Genomic DNA, 19802 nt, shown 5'->3' with positions numbered 1-19802 from the left:
CCACAAGGGCGCGAGCATCCGGGTTCGGTCCCCTGCGCGCGGGCACCGCCTCGCGCGGGGGCGGGGCCGAGTCACGTGACGGCGACAGCGGCGAGAGCCGGTCCGGGCCCCGGCGGTGACAGCGGCGACAGCCCGAGCCGGCCCCGCCGCAGCCATGTCGGCCAAGGACCGCATCGAGATCTTCCCCTCGCGGATGTGAGTGTCCGCCGGCACGGGTCGGGATAGCGCCGCGGGGGGAGCGCGGGGGCTCTGTGCCGTGCCCGGGGCGGAGGGAGCGGCGGCTCTCGGGGCGCTCAGGGCTCCTCGTCGGGGCTCGGCGCTCGGAGTCCTTTCGCCGGTCGTGCTGCGCCGCCGAGCGGGGCTCCCCCGGTTCTGTGACGGAGCCGCTGAGGGCCGCTGGTGCTAAACTTCACATTCTGCTTCCAGGCTCCGCATCAGCTCCGTCCCTCCTCAGAGGGCCCTGGCAGGGCCCGGCACCGAGATGCCGGGTGTGATGTTTAAAATCGTGATTACGCAAACCTTACTCAAAAAATTTGTAGAATGCATGTGTAGGAGAAATGGACAAACGGAACGGCAGCTTCCCTTAACTTTGCAACAGAGGACACTGCTTTGCGTGAGGTTGGCCATAGAGCGTTAAAAGAAGGAAGTAAAGTGCTCCCAGTGTAGTGGACAGTCAGGTAATTTTCCAGCTCCAGACAGCAAAGTATTTGTCATGAAATCAGATGTCTCCTGAGAAAGCTCAGAAAGCTGCCAACATTGGAACTAACACAAACAATTGAATAAAATTGCTGGTTTAATAACACTGTTCAGTTTCTCTTTGGAACCCTCCAGGACAGACGGACTTTGCTTTAAGGTGAAAGGCTGTTTTAAATCTTCTTGCATAAAAGTGGGTTGCCTGCACATAATCTTTATAATAAAAAGGATGCCTTGAAGGACAGAAAACCTCAAACATAAAATAATAATTATTCACTTTGTATGAGCTCAGGTGACAGTTTATATGGAAAGATTAATACATTACATGGTAAATGTTCTGTTTTGAAATTTAGTTTAGAAATAAACTATTGCATACTCAGAAATGAATTACTGCATACACTAAGTCATCTGGTCTCACTCCTGCTCTTTGGTAGTGCTGTTTTTCATTCAGTTTAGGTGTGCAAGGAGGGGGCACATCAATCACTTTTGAAAGGTGTCTGGTTCTGTGAGGTGATGTGTCACTGTGGCATGAGGGTGGTCATGTACAAAGGCCTAATATTTACAAGCCTGGTTTCCAACGAGGTGATAGACAATGATGTGGGTGCTGTTTCCAAAGGAATATAAGTTAGAATGGCAAAATAAAGATGACCTGTGTCTGCAACAATTAATTTTGTTGATTGACAGAAGTGGATTTCACAAGGTTTACTTTTTAGGTTGGTTTGGGGTTTTTTTTTTCTTGTTATAAAGTGGCTTGCTGGTATGAGCCTCTTCTGTGCTGGATATCTTCAGTTCCCGAAGCTGCTCAGTTTCCTTGAGAGTAAACAAGACTTTGTTTATTGCACTCTCAGAGCGAGTGAGATCTTGCTGGAACAAGAAGGCCAGCCAGTCTCTGGCAGGTGGTGAACAGAGCAAACAAGTTAGTTCAAGGTGATGACAGACACCTGCTTGTTGGGAGAGTAAAGTTGCCTTTTTACTCTCTGATTTTTTTAATCATAGACATTCATAAAGTATTCATGGTTTTCAGTTATACGTGTTTGGTAGATGTTAATGGAGCTGTTCTCATCACATGCCAGTTGATGTGGCCAGTAATGGATTCCACTGTGTAGATAGAATCTTAATTGTACTTATTTTTTCCAAGGTCAGAGAGGAAGTGTGTAAGAACTTAAGCGGTGTCCTTTGTGCACAGTGGCTGCATGTAGAAAAGTTCCTAATTTCATACAAGAAACCTATTAGTGTGCTACTGGATGTAAAGGTGAAAGCTACCGCTAACTCACTAATATCCCTTTAAAATTGTGGCTGCTTTTGCTTGTCTTTAACAGCTTGTAAATCTCCTATGCAGCATATGAAGCCAGAATGTACAACTGCTGCATCTTCTTGCTGTGTAAAATCAGACCATGGCATCAACTGTTATGACCACATGAAGAATTTGCTTTGTCTGATTTTGAGAAGATGACATGGCAGTAAAATAACTTAAAAGCAATACCAGTGTCACAGTGACAGTGGGTGTTTGGAGTACTGTTACTTCTAAGTCATGAAGAAAAATTAAATCTCTTATTTCCTATTATAGAAGCACTGAAAGATGTCTTGTCAATTTTCCATGAGCTTTGACTTCGCAGATAATAACCTTGTAGTTCTCATTGATGATGGAGATAAATATAAATTCCCCTTGATTTTAAATGGGAATCTAACATTCTGTCCTGAAGAGGCCATCTTGTTTTACTGCAATGGTGTTTTGTGGTTGTTTCATCATTTCAGTCATATGCATGTTAGAAAACTTCACGTAAGTTTTTTCCTAATCCCTTCAGAGGATGCAGGATGTTTTTTTCTTTATTCCTCTGCTTACCAGGGCTCAGACCATCATGAAGGCTCGTTTGAAAGGGGCCCAAACAGGTCGTAACCTCTTGAAGAAAAAATCTGATGCTTTGACACTTCGATTCAGGCAGATCCTTAAGAAAATTATTGAGGTAGGTAAATTAGAATTTTCCTTTGTTTGGCTCACTTTACTTGAAATCTATCTGTTCTGTCTGTTGTGCATTCCTGTTCTGGTAACTTCATTAGATAGGCTGAAATATAGGACAGCTTTCTGGCTAACCTGTTTTTGTAAGGGAGACTACTGAGAACACATGAGAGAATTCTGGTTTTTTGTCTGCAGTGGTACAGAAACTTGGAAGAGTTAATATTCTTCACCTCTTTCCAGACAGCCTCTGCTTTCTTTTGTGTCCCAAGTATTCCAAGTATCATCTCTTCTGTGTTACAGGGAATTTGCTCTGATGCTGCCAAATACTTTAGGATTGGTGTTAAAATGTTCTGTAGCCCCATTTTTATTGCTTTATCTGGCTTGATGGATACTGCATATCTGTAACATTTCTGCAGGACTAGGTACACTAGCAAACAGAAGTTCTGCTCAGATGGGACTTGTTCCTTTAGGAAGAAACAGAGTCCTGCTTCTTCCTGTGTAACATGGATGACAAATCTGAGATAGTCGAGCCTACTATGTGTTGTTCTGTTCTGCCATGTCAGATAGGTTTAGTTGTCCTGTTTTAGCTGCAGCTGCTGCAGTGTCCATAGTTAGCAGTGGTCCTCTGTTGCTACGCTGTAGACAAGCTCTTGTCACTATGTCATTGCTTCCTATACATTGACTAACACACAAAAGCTGGTGTTTCTCAATAGTTTTTAGCTACGAGGGCTACAAATCTGTAAAAATTGGGAAAAAACAGAGTGGGAGGAGAGCACAGCTTCACAAAGCTGCCGACGTTTGTATGTTGAAAACCAACTTCAGTTGTCTCATAGTATTCCATACAATGTGAAACGAGTATTTTCCTACTGAGCCACTTTATTGTTGTTATTTAACCCCCATGTAATAGAATTTCATTATTAAGACAAATTTTTTGCTGTTTCTATGAGTTCTACAGTGTGAAACAGCTGAAATATTTCCTTTTTTTTGCCAGTCACCTGAGAATTACAATTTCCAGTTTGAGAGTAAGCGATGCACATAGGACTTTGTCACTCTTTTCAATTTCTTCTCTTTATGCTGCTAGTTATTTACCCTGGAAAAGGAGTAACAATGTGCCTTGTATTTGCTGCCTTTTTTTTTTTTAACAGACTAAGATGCTGATGGGTGAGGTGATGAGAGAAGCTGCCTTTTCACTTGCTGAGGCGAAGTTCACAGCAGGAGATTTCAGGTGAGAATTGCTGGGCTTCCATGAGTATGTCCTACCTCTGGGAAAGAGCTATCAACAAATTATTATTTTCTCTTAAAAAAAAAAAAAAGGTAAATACTTAAAGGCACCTACAAAAAGATGACAGTGGATGGGATGAACTAAATTCTTTTATGTAAAGGCAGGAGAGAGAGAACTTGCATGACGAAAACATATACTCCACTGGAAGCTAAACAAAGTGGAAAGATTAACAGAATTTTGGTTTATGTCCTTGGTTTGAGAAGGTGTTGCTTTTTGCGACTTGGAGTCAAAAATATAGGGAAGCAATAATTTATATCAGAGTATTGGACAATTTGTTAATTTGGTCTTTCTTGTGAATTTGAGGGATAGATGTAATGTGTGTTCCTTTCTGCCAGTCACACAATGATTTTACCAGTTGTTCTTATCTCCTACCCTGCTGACCTTTGTCTCACTAGGGCTAGAGAGGGCTGTATGCAAGAGGGGAAACAAATCCTTTTCTTTCAGCAGAATACTTTAATTGTATTTTAATAAATTACAGTTCTGTCTAGGGTGTTTGTGTAATTCATTCAGGTGTGCATGGGGAAGTGTTTAAGATTCAGCTGATGGTACTACCAAACTAATGTGGAAGAGCCAAGTGATCAGACACAGCAGTAATCTGTGTGCTGCTGAAGAAGTCTTTTTGCCCTTTCATTTGGGTATAGTGCTGTTTCCTGTCCTAACTAGTCACCATGTTTAGCTATAAACAAGTCAGATTCCACCCTGTAGGTAAACTGGACTTCAGCAGAGGAGTTAGCTGTAGTGACCTGTTCTTGAAGACCTTAAGTTACTTTGGAATGCTTCAAGATGAATTGTTGTACAAGTCCAAGTTTGTTAATATGGTAGTGGGTAAATAAACTCATTAATGGTCTGAAAGAAATACTTAGAAACTAAAATGAACAAAATGTTCATTGGCCTTGGTTTGCATTTAAATCCTTGAAATTCCTTTACTTTCATTGTGAAAGAAATCTTACAGGTTGATTAGACTCAATGTTACTAAAATAATTTGCCAGGTAACTAGCTAGTTTTTCAGTTACCCTTTGTAAACTTGATGTAAGACATTTTTAAAGTTACATTTCATAGACTCTGCATCTTTTCCAAACTTTGCTGGAAACCTGTTTCTTTCAAAGTTTCTGTGTTAGCTTTGAATACTGTGCAATGAATTGCAAGGAGAACTGAGCTGACAACACTTCCTAGGTCCTTGCAGCTCTTTGATAACTAATTCATCTTTTATATAATGATTAGTTAATGAACCACTTCAACTTTCCTGATTAGGATTTGTGTTTTCTTCCTTACAGTACCACTGTGATCCAAAATGTGAACAAAGCGCAAGTCAAGATCAGAGCTAAAAAAGACAATGTAGCAGGTGACTCCTTTCCAGGCCAGGAGTGCTTCAGCTCATAAGGGAAGTGTGGGAGGAGACTTGGAAATAGGCAGGAATGTGACCAAACACTGTCTCCTTTTTTTCTTACTTATCTATCTGTAGGAACACGTATAATTTGTTGCTTTTTTCACATACAGCTTATTAGTTTTATATTTGGTTACTTACCTTTCATAAAAGAAAATGAATGTGTGTAAACTGCAGTCCAATTTCTGAGTTTTTGGACAAAGTATAAGTTCCATAGAGCTTTACTGGAAAACAGATCAGGAGTTAAGCCCCAAAGTTAAATAAATTTCCAGCAATTGTCTATCCACAAAATTGTCTATGAAGAAAGCAAGACAGATAAGTCAGGATTGAATGATTAAAATACTCCTTAAGCAAAGGGAATATATTACTAAACATAATAAAATGGAAAAAACCAGAATACTTCCCTGAGTTATTCATGGGTCCTGATCTCTGCAAACTCAACACAATTCTGAAGTTCCATATTATATGTCAGAACCAGCATGACTTAATCATTCCAAGCTGTGTAGGAATATTTTGTAAACAAAGCTTCTGCCATTACATAATCAGAAGCAAATGGGGTAAAAGTGAGCTGTACTTCATAAATCTGTAACCCTTTATGTCTCTTACATGCATTTTTCTTCACTCTTGTCAGGTGTAACCTTGCCAGTTTTTGAGCATTACCAGGAAGGAGGGGACAGTAAGTACAACCCTGTCTTTATGTACTTATAGCTATTCCATGCTCACACAGAAATATTGTCATGTCTTAATGGTAAGTCAGTTTACATCACAGGCATAGGGTTACTTACTTCCTTTGATGTTTCGCCTGCTCCTGTGACATGGAGGGATTATTAGGAACTTCTGATAGATTCTACTTTGCAAAATCAGTGAGTGTTTCAGGTGAGGAGAAGACTTGTATTTCCATATTTTGAGACTTCTAAGTGTTACTAGAGACATGCACAACATAAACCACTATGAAGACAATTTGTTCATGGGCAAAGGCTTTAGCTTCTCACTTGATAAGCTCTTTATATCCCTATAGTGTGTAAAGTATTAATTTTTATCTAGTAAGGAAACACTATAATATCAATAGTAACAATCTGGGTTTTTTTTTCAGGCTATGAGCTGACTGGCTTGGCCAGAGGTGGAGAACAGCTGGCTAAGCTGAAGAGGAACTATGCCAAAGCTGTGGAGCTGCTTGTGGAACTGGCCTCGTTACAGGTTCGTGAGAGTTAGAAAAGAACAGGATTGTTGGTTTGTCCCTTTTCTAAAATGAAAGTATCTCTCAGTAGCTGTAGCTTAATCTAGTCCCAGTGCTGTACAAAGATGCAAACCTTTTTTAGCCGTATTGTTGCTTCAGAGAAATCCTTTTTCTTTAATACTCCAAAGAAACTCTTTGGGAGAGTTGGTATTTGTAACTGCTAACGTGCAGCATTCAGTGTGCTAGTGACATTAGTAGAAAACATTCTGCTTCTATCAAGGACATAGTTTGTAAAGCTACATTATAGACTTGGCTTTCAAGTGCTCTTTGGTTGTATGTACAGAATTGATGCAAATGTTAAACTGGTCTTGTTATGTATTAACTATTTAATCCCATTCTATCAGACATCCTTTATTACTTTGGATGAAGCCATTAAAATAACAAACAGACGTGTGAATGCAATTGAACATGGTGAGTATTTTTCCATTTGGGATGCATAACATTTTTCTGTCTCTATGCAAGATGAGGAACAGGGTCAAGGAAGCCATTCTTTCTTGTTAGCATTTCTCACCAGTTCAAGAATGCTTTCTAAAAAGCATTACAATTACACATATTGCAAGAAAGAAAAAAATTAAAAGCCCAGTGGGATGGACGGGAGGACACAGAGATAAATTAATAGGCAAACATGAGAAAGTAATCAGGAAATTGTATTAAGAACCTACAGGACCAAAGTTTTACAAACATTCTGCAGTCCCTGCTAGTGACTTTGACTTAACTGGTGAAGCCTGTTGACTAGAAGCAAAAGATATGATGTTTCTATGTGTTAAAATGTTCCAATAGCTAGCATAATAAACTTCAAACAACTAAAATATATTTAGCTTTAAATCACTCTAATGAACTTTAAAACTGTAATGGTGGTGCCCAGTGGAGAGGCTGGTGACATCCTTGTTTTGGATGCAACAGTCCTTATGTCAATAACCTGGTATTTTTCTTTGACCTGAATTCTTTGTTCTTCATATTCTTGTTTGTAAATTTGTTTCTTGCCACTTCTTAAGTACTGCTGCAATCCTAACATTGGCTGTGATTCCTTTTGCTGCAGTGTCCAGAGTGCTTTGACTGTTTCAAGTTGCTTTTTGAGTTTTGATGTCCTGGAGTTAATAATTTTTGCATGTACACAGTAGTGTATTTCAGTCCATGTTTCCAAATCATCCTTTTCAGCAGTTTTTCATAGCTTGGTTTCTTTGGACATACAGGCCTTAACTTCAGCTTATCAGTGAGAATATGACTTAGAAAAGGTTTCCTCTGCAGCTTTCCAAATAATTTTGGTAGTGCTGGTACAGGTTTCTTCTTTCAACAAATGATTCTGACACAGAGCTTGTGCAGTTTGGTGTTAAAACTGTTTAGTGTCTTGTCTTTTGTTTTGTGATTGTGTTGTATTTGAATATTTCTTTTCATGATGGCCTTTTTAAACTGATAATTCTGAGTCAAGGTGCTATACTGAAGTTTCTGAAACAATGTGATGGAAGAACATAGTTTTAATTCAAATTTGCCTGCTTGTCAGGACTTTTTTATATTTTGTATACTTGTCCAACAGTAGATAATATGATCTTCCATGAAAGACATAGATTTCCCCCAGCCAAAAGAATAACTAGATTGACTTCAAACAACATCTGTGCAATACATTAGACACCTTCCTGGCTAATATAACAGCAGTTCCAACTTCCTTATATTTTTTTAGTGATTATTCCCAGGATCGAGCGTACTCTCTCTTATATCATCACAGAACTGGATGAACGAGAACGAGAGGAATTCTACAGGTAAAAGACTAGTCAAAAGACTAGACTGGTCTCTTCCTAACATAGACCATTCCTCAGAAGAGAGTTATGAGAACTGTTCACCAAATCTAGAAGCAAACATTGTTAAACATGACCTCATTCTTACTGCACATATAGTTTCCAGAGCTAGGCACTCACCAATTACTTGTCTGAAAGTTATAAATTAATCCCTTCCATTAATTTGTACATAGCTGTCATTGTTCTTCCAGAGGGAATGATGCGATACAGTACCCTGAGGTGTTCTGCTTTAATAACACCTTTGCCAACACAGTCAATGATCTGGGCCACCTGAAACAAAAATGTCAAACCTGAAATGAATGAAAGAGGAATGAACTTGATTAAATACAAGCAGAATAGTATAATGCAGTATTTAGGGTCAAGAATGTAGTTTATAGTTTGGTTAAGTTTTTCAATTGCAGCAGCTAGCAATAAAGCCCTTTATTTTTGCCATTTTGCCAAATTTGGTATTTGTTACAGAATTTTTGTTTCCTGTGGAACTTTTCCAGGTAGCTTTATCAAGTCCAGGCTGTATGGCATAGCTACTAACCTGTTGTATGAAAACATATTTGCTTCACAGATAAAGCTGCATTTCTCTTCACAGGCTTAAAAAGATCCAGGAAAAGAAAAAAGTCTTGAAAGAAAAGTCTGATCAAGAACGGGAGCTGCGGAGGGCAGCTGGTGAGGAAAGTGAGCCAGCCAATCTCTTAGCAGAAGAGAAGGATGAAGACCTTCTCTTTGAGTAACCCTGCACAGCTGCTGTATATGGAGCAGGGGACCCAAAATACAGAATGTCCAGTTGCAATATAATTCAAGACATGTTGCCTCCAAGATACTTATGTGGCTTCTCATTTGGTGTCCAAGTCTTGAGTTGAATGGATTGTGGATTTCTCCTGGGAGATTAGAAATCTGGGAACTTGACTACAGCATAGGAGGGAAGGCAGAGATGGGTGAGATGCTTTACTATAAGGAAAGCCTTCTAGTCCATGTTCAGCCTGTTTCTTCACTTAGTAGGAATGACTGTTCATAGGTGTATTTTTTTTTTGAAGGATGGCTCTGGATTTGCCTAATCAGATTCGTCTCATTGCTCCCCTTCCTAGTACAAGCAGAGAAAAATGTTACTTAGGGAGGAAGCTGCATGTGATGTTCTTTGCTGCTGAACCAGTAATATTCAAGTTGCTTACAGCCAGTATTGGCACAGCTGAAGTCAAATCCCTGTAAAGGAAACTGTAGTTTTCTAACCTGTTGATGAAATCCACAGTCTTCTGTGATATATTTTTGTTGCACGATTGTTACCATTGGCCTAATCTACAGTTTTAATGAGAGGTTCTGCCAACTTGTGTACTATCTGTGCTAGAAACAAGTGTAAATTTTAACTGTTAGAATACCTGGTGTCTGGCTCGAGTTGCTAGAAGATCAGTCTTAAAAGCTTGTTGTGTTGATTTCAAAATAAAACCTCTGCTTCACCCTTTACCCCTGATGTGGAAACCACACAGAATACATCTCTTACAGCCTGTGCCCACATTTACTTAATCTTTACTGCTTTAAATAACTATGGAGAAGTGGCTCCCTCTTGCCAAAAGCACACAGGAAAAAACATCTAGCTACATGTTGCTGCAATTCTTCATTGCTTCAGTAGGCTGGCAAGCAAAGCAGGGTTGAATGCACAGCAGTCCATCCTTCCTGTGATTTTCATGTCCAAGGCTGATGAGTGGAGTCCAGGAGAGTGGCTGATCAGCAGGCTGTCACTAAACCCTGCTCAGTTTGAAGAGCTGTTTTCTTAAAGACAGAAGCACAGAATCATTTAGGTTGTAAAAGACCTCGAAGATCATTGAGTCTAACCTTTGACCAATCGGCACCTTGTCAGTCCACAGCCATGTCCAGTCATTCCTTGAACACATTGTTGTGTTCTTTTTCTTGAAGACACTGGTTTGCAATCAGCAAACTGAACACATGCCCCAGAACTAATGCTAGGTCATAGTTTCCAGTACTACAAATCTAGTCTATTCAAGGTAAGCATCTTGTTTTAAACATGATGCAGCACTTAACTACAGATACAGGGTAACTGCAAGGAATAAATTTCTATTAACACCTTTTAAAAAAATCATTTTAGACTTGTATGAATAATAAGGCCATTTCTTTTCTCTCGTGTAGCCGCAGACAGCACATCTGAACGGTAGGCCCATAGTCTGTTATAAGATACAGATCCAGCATGAAAGAGAGACACTGGAGCTCTGCAGACCTGTTGCCTCTGCCACAAGATGGATGGTGTCAGAAGGTGCACAGAACATCCTGCAGGGCACTGGTGGGTCACACCATGTTCACATATTCACCAAAGTGGCAGAAAGAAGACTCCCAAGATCCACTACAAGAAGTAAAATTGTACAGTGATTTATTTTAAATCTAGAAATATTTTACATTTTTACATTAGTGTGCAGTTCATGATGTCTCAAAATACAGAGTGCAGATATATGTATAAAAGTAAAATGTGGGGCTAACCACAGGTCTCAGTAAAGTCACCTTAATTATTTAAGGCATGGAACCCCCCAATCTAATATTTTTAAAAGTCACATTTAATTACATTCAAAAATTCTTTTATGCAATTAATCTAACATTTATTTTTAATTAAATCTGGACTGGTGAAAATGCAGATACCCTCATTTCAATCTGATACAGCTCACAGCAAATCCTGGGATAAGGTTGAAGAGTTCTCCCAGTGATGTCTATGTATTTTCTTTTACTCTTGAGGGAACTAGCACATTTAATTCTTCATTAAACAAGACAAAATGATTTCTTACACAAGGTAGTTCCAGGTCCAAGCTGGCAGCAGATGGACAGCCACATACATATTTCAGTGCTGCTCAAGCTCTTCCTTTCAGCAGGAGACAAAGCTAACACTGGTTAAAAGCTATCATAGCACCTCTCTATGGATGTCAGTGAGTTCTTGTGTGCCTTGGGAATTAGGAGAGTAGAGCTCAACTTCAAGCAATATGCTTTAAGTCTACATTCAAAAGCTCATTTGTATAAAAACAGATTCTGTACAGCATTTCAGAAAACTGGGTAGACAAACATGAATGAAATAACATTAATGGCATGATTTGCTGAGACTGATGCCTATAAACACTGAATACCTAAGGGGGTTCAGCAACCACCTTGAGCTGATTGTGACTGGCAGAATTTGGACAGCACCTACCCAGCTGAGCTAGGTTAACCTCACTCAACATGTTTTACTGCTTTCCACCTTCTTGTCCAGAAACATTCAATACCCAAAAGCCTAATACATTTACAATCAACTTTCTTTAAAAAGGGTAGAATCAATACAGTTTTTTTCCAATATACCTGAACACTGTTGTTGTCATAAACTATGGATGAAACTGAGAACACACCTGCAATGTGTGTTCTCAATTTTGAATATCCAGCCCTTAGGCCAACAGTAGCACAGTATTATTTCTAACAGTGACTTGAACTAAGATATTCAAATTTCCATCCCATTTTCTTTCTGGAGCATCATTACTTACCCCCACTAATTGCTTAACTGCTTTTTAGCCCTAAATATTAATTAAACCAGCAAATAATTTTGCTTTCTAGCAAGACAGATATGCACTCTATACTTCAATTTTTCAGCGCAAAAAGGTACTGCTTACTGAACTTACTAGTTCAGTACCTAGGACAGTTATCTGACAATTTCTTTATATCTGCTCTATACTTTGAGCTCTTTAGCTATGAGTGTGAATTTGTTCACTAACATTTTAAGAAAGAATATATGCAAGACAGAATGGAAAACAGTAACTGCTTTTTTATCCTTCAGCATTAGACAGGAGTGAACTACACATTGACATAGCTCCAGTGTTTTACCTGTAGGAACAAAGAAACACTATGGCTAAAAGAGATATTCACAGTTAAAGTTCTTTGTGCTACCCAAACCAGCCAAGGTACTACTATTCATTTAGTGTCAGCAACAACAGCCCCACTGCAGATGCACAGCCACAGTAGTTAAACCTTCACAGCCAGAATCATTTGAGGATGCAGAGATGTTCCCACCTGTTTTGCAGAATGCATTAAGATACAGGCCTTATTTTCTCTTCCCTTGTTTCAAGTTTTTTGTTCTAACCATTAAAAATATTCCCCTTTCTTGTGACTTCTCAGTCAGTTACCAGTGTTTTACACATTTTCACTGCAGCACTGAGCAAATGCAGGACAGTAAGTTGGCTAGTGAATTACAATACTCATAACACAGTAGCTACATTCAGCTATTTTAATTCCAGTTAGTTGTCCATTAGCCCGACAGCCACAACATGAACCATTTGCAGAGATTAGAAAACCCCACTGTCTTCCAATGTTCAGCACATCAGTCTGTATTAGTCAGTATTCTATTATAAAACATGAGAATTTTAGTTGATTTTCAAGCAGCATGTCTTATAACTATATATTTTCACAAAAATATAACCTCTGCCTTTCTATCTCTACAAGTCTGTGAAAAACAGCGGCTCCAATCAGTCGGTATGTTTTAAAGAAAATACCGTAAAAATATCACATCTAAAAGTTCAATATAATAGTCATATTTGATTGGACCTAAAATTACTGTGCAGTCAAATCCGATTTTAAAAGTCTGACTAAAAAGACACAAGGATTGAATTATTTACATTATAGACATTTTTCAATACAGTGCTATTAGAAAGTGGAATGTTTGAGAATTAAAATATTAACTCAAGCCTCACAGGGCAGCTCCAGACCAGAGCAGCATCTTCGCTCTGTGTATTTTTTGAACAGGAGAGGTTTCTCATTGACATTTTTCATGTGTAATTATTCCTCTGCTCAGTGATGGGTAGAATTATGCTCCTGAACTAGCATCATGTCCCACAAACTCATTAAGTTAAGTGTTAAATAACATTCATATTTATAACTATGTGACAGCATGGACTATATATATATATATATACACACACAAACAAACTTAAAATCTTTGTCCTAAGGGTGATTCTAAGTTAAAAAAGTGGACTTATGTATAAAAGTAGTTGCTAGAAAAAAATCTATCTAAAGCTTTAGAATTTAGTATTGACATGGTCTCCTTTTCTAGACCACAGAGAAAGAAAACCTGGACAATCTTTAGATCAGTTAAATTGGCTCACAAGCTGATCAGCGTATTTTTCAGTAATACGCAATTTCACTGGCAAAGGATGCTGCCACTGAGGTCTAGAGCTCACATGCATTTGTACTAGAATTGGGCAGACCTACACATGATCTGCTTGGAAAGGTAACTAGATTGAAGTCCATTTGTCCCTAGGAACTGCTCTCATCGTAGCCAGGTGGAGGGCACCCACTGGGGTTCTGTGTCGAGCTTATTTATTAACCGAAGTAACTCTTGATATGCCTTATCAAGATCAGAATTCACAATTGCTGTATCAAAGTAGTGGCCATTGTTCTGTTCCATCTCCCTTGTCTTCTCTATGATTTCTCTCAGCTCTTCTGGCTGCAATCAGAAACAGAGAGTTAGTGTAGGTGTGTAAATCTCTTCCCCACAGTAACAGCAGGGAAAGGGAACAACTCAATTTCTTTACACAAACACTCCTGGTGTTGCTATTGGCTTTTGAAAAGTTTACAGGAACACTCAGCCATGATCCATATTTGAAAGCTAAGGGCATTCAAGACAATCCTGACTGACTGGCTGAGTGGCAAAGAGTAAATAACCGCCCAGGCTGAAGAAAATGAGGAAGATCTTGCACTGCTCGTTGCACAACACTGATCTCACTGAAGCAGACTGGACCCGTGCAGAACAAGGCAGCATTCTGCTGGCAAAACCAACACCTCACAGACAAAGGAGACAGCTGTCACTGGTGACACTGTTCAATATACAGCAGTGACAGCCACACACAGTGAGAGCCACACATTTAAGTTGACCAAATCATGATAACATCAGGTGAACAACACTGCAGAAATACGAAAAACACCATTTGGGAGCTAGAAGGGCATATGTTAAAAGCAAGAATATTGCAGTGTAGATAAATGACACAAAGGCAGAAGTAGAAATGTTTTGATTTCAGCATTTTTCTTACACTTAGATTCTAAAAGTGTGTTTATTTTTCTCAACTTATTTTTGTATTGTATGAAGAAATATTCAGGTATAATTTTTGAGTTAGTATTCTAGGGAGGATATTTCAAAAGGATCTTCAGGCCTTCGGAATTTTTTTCTTAGTCATTACACAGTCTTGATAAAATCAGAGCAACATTAGGGCATACATGCAAGAAATACCCTGTTCTTTATCAGGGAAGGGGTTTAACTCGGTAGCAGGTACCCAATTGAAATAAATACAACTCCAATGCAATTAATCAGAAAGAAAATAGGCACAGTGTACCAAGAAATGCATTCCTTTTTATTGCAAATGGATTCCTTGACTACTGCAATAAAAATCCAGAACATACATAAAATGCAATATTTATATAAAATAAAGTTTCCTTCATGGCATAAACATGAAGGAGGAAACACCCATTTAAAGACTATGATTATAATTGACTTAGGGGCAGGGGGAGGAAAGGGAAAAAAAGGAAATTTCCTCTGTTTCAACACTTGGACTTTATTGGACTTTTAAATCTTGCACACAAGTAATAAATCACAGCCATAGAACACAGTGAGTTATGATTCCTGAGCCAACAGACGTGTCAGGAATAACTGTGAGTTATGTTGGGAAGATTGTTTCCCCTTAGTATGAACTGCATTGTGCTCAATTAGTACTTGGAAAATGCTGTGGTGGTAAAGGGCACCTGCCACTCACTACAGGGTAGGTTTTAGTTAAAAAGCTGATGATGAACCTATTCCATTGCCTAAGCAATAAGCACTTGGTATATCATAGCCTGATAAGGAACTTTTCTGAGCTTTCAGATGTCCTGGTTCAATCTTTGGCTTTCAAGTCCATTCTGCAGAACTAACTTCTGAGAAACTAAGTTATCTCATAAGCTCAGATCTTGGACATGACTGGTTAAAAATGAAGAGTGATCCCACAAGATCAAGATTAAAATAGGTTTATCTGAAGAGTTTTGGAATTTCAAGTAAATGCTTTTCCAAAGGCAGGTACATTCTGAAATGAAAACCAGTACTCCTTTGCTCCATAGAATTACTCCCAGGTTTACCTGAGGACAAAACTGAGCTTTCCACAGTTTTGAAATAAAAGGTCATGTTTTTGTCCCCAAATGCAGGGACCCCAACACAGACACTGTGCCCCAGAATTACTGAATTAGCAGTGCATTCCCTTGCCTAATACCTCTCACATCCCTTTATGCAAAAGCATCCTGAATGAACCCTTCCCATAGCATGGTTTGCCTACCAACCTGGAGCACAACTACACTGGTTCACTGCACTGGTAACTGCCAGTACCATCACTGTGTCCCCATCCCAAGGAAAGAGTATGTGCTTTTGTCCACCAAACCCAGCATGGCTTCAGAAGAAGTGCAAGACACCTTACCTTAGGATTTTTCCCTTCTTTGGCCAATAAAGCACGTAGTCGTTCTTGTGAAGGTGGTGCAACAAATATAATATATGGCTTCAAGTCAGAGTTACGTAGTGTTTTCAGTGACTGCAAAAATAGGATTAAATATTTAACACTTTCACCCAGGAACAGGGCATTTATTGATGCACAGTTCACATGCTATACTTGATAATACACTCTTCAAACACAACAACTGTACAATATATTAACAGCAACAGAATTAACTGTAACAGCATTCAGAGTTCAGACACCATTTCCCATGAAATTTATATTCTAACATTTTTCAGCTTCATGAAACTCAAATATTTACTTTTGCTCAAGAATATTCTTTGTAACTGAACTGAAGGAACAGATCTTTTGGTATCCAAAAGCAATAAAAAGGTTAGCTACATTGAACTAAGGGTCGTACAATTCTAAGGAAAGGTATCAGCTTTGAACAGAGCGAAGAGTCTTTAATTATTACAGTTTACTTGAAAAACTACAGCTTAACCTTTTCTGTTTTGAAGATTAAAATACAAGACATCAGAAGCACTATTACTGTACGTGCAGCATTCTGTTTTGTCAGGTTTGTCTTGGGATAAACAACTTGTCTCTGAGATAAATTTTTGTAGCCACAGAATTAGACAAATTTTTAAGAGCTATGAATTTTCATCTCACGACATGCTTTGCAATACCCATGAGCTATGCTAGTTAAGTATCACATGGTCCCAACCAGTGATGACTAATTAATGACTAACTATAGCTTCAATACTACCAGATTTTACTGATGTGGCTGAGTTTTAGGGCTTCTTTTGCAGCATCTACAACAGCAGCAGACCTCATGCACTTCGCATGTATCAGAAAACAGGCCGCATTCCAGGACTCAGCCTCTTACCACATTTGACTAAATTTCCAAACAGATATGCAAGCATAGTTTTTCGCTTCATAACCAAAAGGTCACAGCTAAATGTTTTTTCAATACTGTTGATGTGATGTACTTAATTTCTGAACTGTATTTGGAAACTGCACAAACATTCCTGAAATGCAATTTCCAAGTATAATCATAAACAATGTCCTCTCTGTCTTCAAAAAACCCCAAAGATGACAGAGTAATTGGAAGATGGAGAGACACAAATCTTATTTTAATTCATTTTTAATTTTAGATGGTTTCCAGATACTTAAAGCTGGTGAAAACCAAGACCCCTATCAACTGCAGCACAGATAAAGATGTACGTATTTGCAAACAAGGAACTGAATAGAGTCAACTGAGCATCCTGGCATAAACATGAATATGGATCTTGAAAACACACTCATTTTATAAACTAGATAGAGCTCTATAGATAATTCACAGCAGCTTCTACAATTAAAACATGACAAGAGCTCTGCCATACCTGGGTATGAAGATTTAAAAGGCAAATCTTGCCCGAGTTGATGACTTGCCGCACGGAGTCTATGCTCGTACCGTACAGGTTCTTCTCAAACTCCCCATATTCAATGAACTTCCCTGCAGCTATGTCACTCTCAAACGCCTGTCGGGAGATGAAATGATAATCCCTGCCAGCTGCTTCAGTCTCTCGCCTACTCCGAGTAGTATCTACAAAAAGGAAATTGAAATGGTGATACATGTAATAGAACTGAAAAAAAAACCAAACTCTTTCTCTTAGCAGGCATATTGCTAATCATGCAAACACAACCTCCATGCCCTCCCCAACCTAACACAGGAAATATCCATAAAATCCATGTATTTTATTTTCTACAATAAATGTCCCTGGTCAGATTAAGCTGTCAAACTTAATTCAGAGGTTTCTTTTCCATTATCTAGAAGAAAAAACCAGTTAACTACAAAAAAGAATAGTTTTAACTGTGCAGTTGTGTTCTGAATGTGAAAACAATTACTAGTTGCTTTTCAAAAAACATATATTGCTAAATTGTTTGTAAACACAATCAAGGGTACACTAGACATTAAAAATATAATATTCACTGAAATACAAGTGGCTTCGAAGGTCACTAAAGCCACCTGAATTGAAATTTATGCAGGACATTTGATTAAAAATTTTTGCCCATTTATACTGGCTTCTTTTTGAACTTCTGTAATTCACTCCAACTTTAATCAAACCAATATAAATGCATGTCTTATAATGCTTCTGGAACACTGTGTTTGTAACACTGGATTTGCATTAACTTCCCTCTTTTCAAGAGCTCAATACATCCTGCCCCAAACCCCCAAGCTCCAAATGACTATTTCCAACACAACAGGATTTGTCTGCAGCCAAGGCTCGGAACAAGGATCCTCATCTGCTGTCACACTCACGGGGCACGGCGGTGGCAAAGCGATCCACTTCGTTATTCATCAGTCTCTGCCGCAGCTCGTTCTGGCCGCAGTTCTGGGGCCCAATCAGAACGATGGGACGTTTCCTGTTTGCTGGCTGATGGTACAGTGACATTTCCTCGTAGGTCAAAATTTCCTCATTGTCATAATCTTGAGAGAGAACAATAAAACAGTCACAAAGTACTCTACTGCCAGTTTCATGTATTGCCTGTCATGCAGTATCAGATTTCAGACAGCTCCTGAGTCTCTGCCCAACATCTAACTCTGAGTCATCAAAGCAACAGAAGCCCAAAGATCATCATGTGCCCAGTACAAGAATTTTTTCCCTTTCTTGGGGGGGAAAAAAAAAAAATGTTTCCACTTACTACTCTTCATCAAACCCAAGAAACAACTTTTACCAAAAAAAAAGTTTCTAGTACAAGAGTAACAATTTATACCCAAAGGCAGCAGCCATCCCAATCTCAAAGTACTTTTGTAAGAACATAGCCTATAAAATCTGTCAATAAAGTTTCCATTTATGAAATTTAATTATGCAGAGTGAGATATTACAAAGCCATAATAAATTGGTTCATCATTGTAAAACGATGAGTGCTTCTATGCCTAAAAACCTATATTTTTTCCCTTACCATCTGATCTTTATTAAAGACACTACAAATCCTTTTACTTCTTTTACATCTTTCACTAAATGCTACAACACAACATAGCATTGCTCTTACACAGAACTTACTGCTAGCATTTCTAACATCATATCCTGAATTTCAGCATTCTCTCATAATCTTATAGTTGTTTATAATTACACACATTGTACAAAAGTTGTTCCTTACCATCATTTTTATTTGCATTGTATAAAACCTTTTTCCGTTTCTTTTTGTTCTTCTTCGCGCACCAGAGCTTTCCTAAACAAAATAAAAATGATGACAATCAAACAACCATACAACAAAAAACTTCCTATTCTGCCCATATTTTGGATCTTCTTTAAAGTGGAGAATTTATTCTGCAGTTTTGAGAAGGCATAATATCCTTTTGTTGACTATAATGCTTTGCTGTATTAAGCAAATGTCAAGGACTTCAACCAAGTCATGGCAGATAAAGTTCTTTATGAAAAAGGGGGCTTTCCAAATTCTCTAAATCATCCTAATTACAGCACACATAGTTGTGAAAAACCCACGTGATTTATACAACAAAGTGTTAAATTCAGACTTGTATTTACATGAAGAATTTCAAAGAATTATCCCACTTGTATTACAAAAAAAAAAAAAAAACCACACCAGGAGATATTTCTACAACCTCCACCATGACAAGATTCCATGTAGCACTAATTTAAACACTGCTACAAAAGATTTTTTTTTTTTTATTTGGGAAGCATATATCCCACCTGATTTTTCAGGCTCCTTGTCTTCTTCTATGGTTTGCTTCATTGCTTCTCTTTGTTGCTGAAAACTTTTTCCTTGAAGCATTAAATAAAGCACAAGAGCCATTAACATTTAGAAACCATTTCCACACTTTTTCATAATGACTTATTCATTTGACTCTTTCCTAATCTTTTACATCTCTGAAGGTTCTAGTAGAATGTAAATACAAAAGAAATTCTAAAAGAGAAACCAAAATTGCTGCAAAACTGATTTATTACATCAGAAATATATTCATCAAGAGAGACTTGCAGAGCATTTGTTGTATACTTGACAGTT

General features: G+C 38.5%; 2 protein-coding genes across 2 annotated transcripts in view; one reads left to right on the top strand and one right to left on the bottom strand.

Moving 5' to 3' along the window:
* The first annotated feature begins 39 nt into the window (after positions 1-39).
* On the top strand, positions 40-9798 carry ATP6V1D (ATPase H+ transporting V1 subunit D). Its single transcript, XM_041459831.1, has 9 exons — positions 40-195; positions 2540-2657; positions 3796-3875; positions 5207-5274; positions 5948-5992; positions 6410-6513; positions 6898-6964; positions 8232-8310; positions 8930-9798. Exons 1-9 carry the CDS (start codon positions 155-157, stop codon positions 9069-9071), a joined length of 744 nt encoding a protein of 247 aa, XP_041315765.1. The 5' UTR covers positions 40-154; the 3' UTR covers positions 9072-9798.
* Positions 9799-10700: 902 nt separating this feature from the next.
* The window catches only part of PALS1 (protein associated with LIN7 1, MAGUK family member), a 55554-nt gene continuing 46452 nt past the window's right edge, over positions 10701-19802 (bottom strand). Inside the window, exons 9-14 of the mRNA XM_041459830.1 lie at positions 19490-19561; positions 18939-19010; positions 18097-18264; positions 17177-17379; positions 15783-15893; positions 10701-13795 (exon numbers count right to left, since the gene is read on the bottom strand). Of these exons, the coding sequence (XP_041315764.1) occupies positions 13619-13795; positions 15783-15893; positions 17177-17379; positions 18097-18264; positions 18939-19010; positions 19490-19561 (803 nt within the window). The 3' untranslated portion in view covers positions 10701-13618. The remainder of the gene's footprint in view (positions 13796-15782; positions 15894-17176; positions 17380-18096; positions 18265-18938; positions 19011-19489; positions 19562-19802) is intronic.

The sequence above is a fragment of the Pyrgilauda ruficollis genome, unplaced genomic scaffold (genome assembly GCF_017590135.1).
Source record: "Pyrgilauda ruficollis isolate IOZ18807 unplaced genomic scaffold, ASM1759013v1 scaffold14, whole genome shotgun sequence".
Taxonomy (NCBI): Eukaryota; Metazoa; Chordata; class Aves; order Passeriformes; family Passeridae; genus Pyrgilauda; species Pyrgilauda ruficollis.
This window is presented reverse-complemented; position numbering and strand designations above follow the sequence as displayed.

Coding starts and splice junctions, on each gene's coding strand:
- ATP6V1D (XM_041459831.1), top strand. CDS start 155: ATGTCGGCCAAGGACCGCATCGAGATCTTCCCCTCGCGGAT. Junction 2,658..3,795: donor TCCTTAAGAAAATTATTGAG/GTAGGTAAATTA, acceptor TTTTTTTAACAG/ACTAAGATGCTGATGGGTGA. Junction 8,311..8,929: donor GAACGAGAGGAATTCTACAG/GTAAAAGACTAG, acceptor TTCTCTTCACAG/GCTTAAAAAGATCCAGGAAA.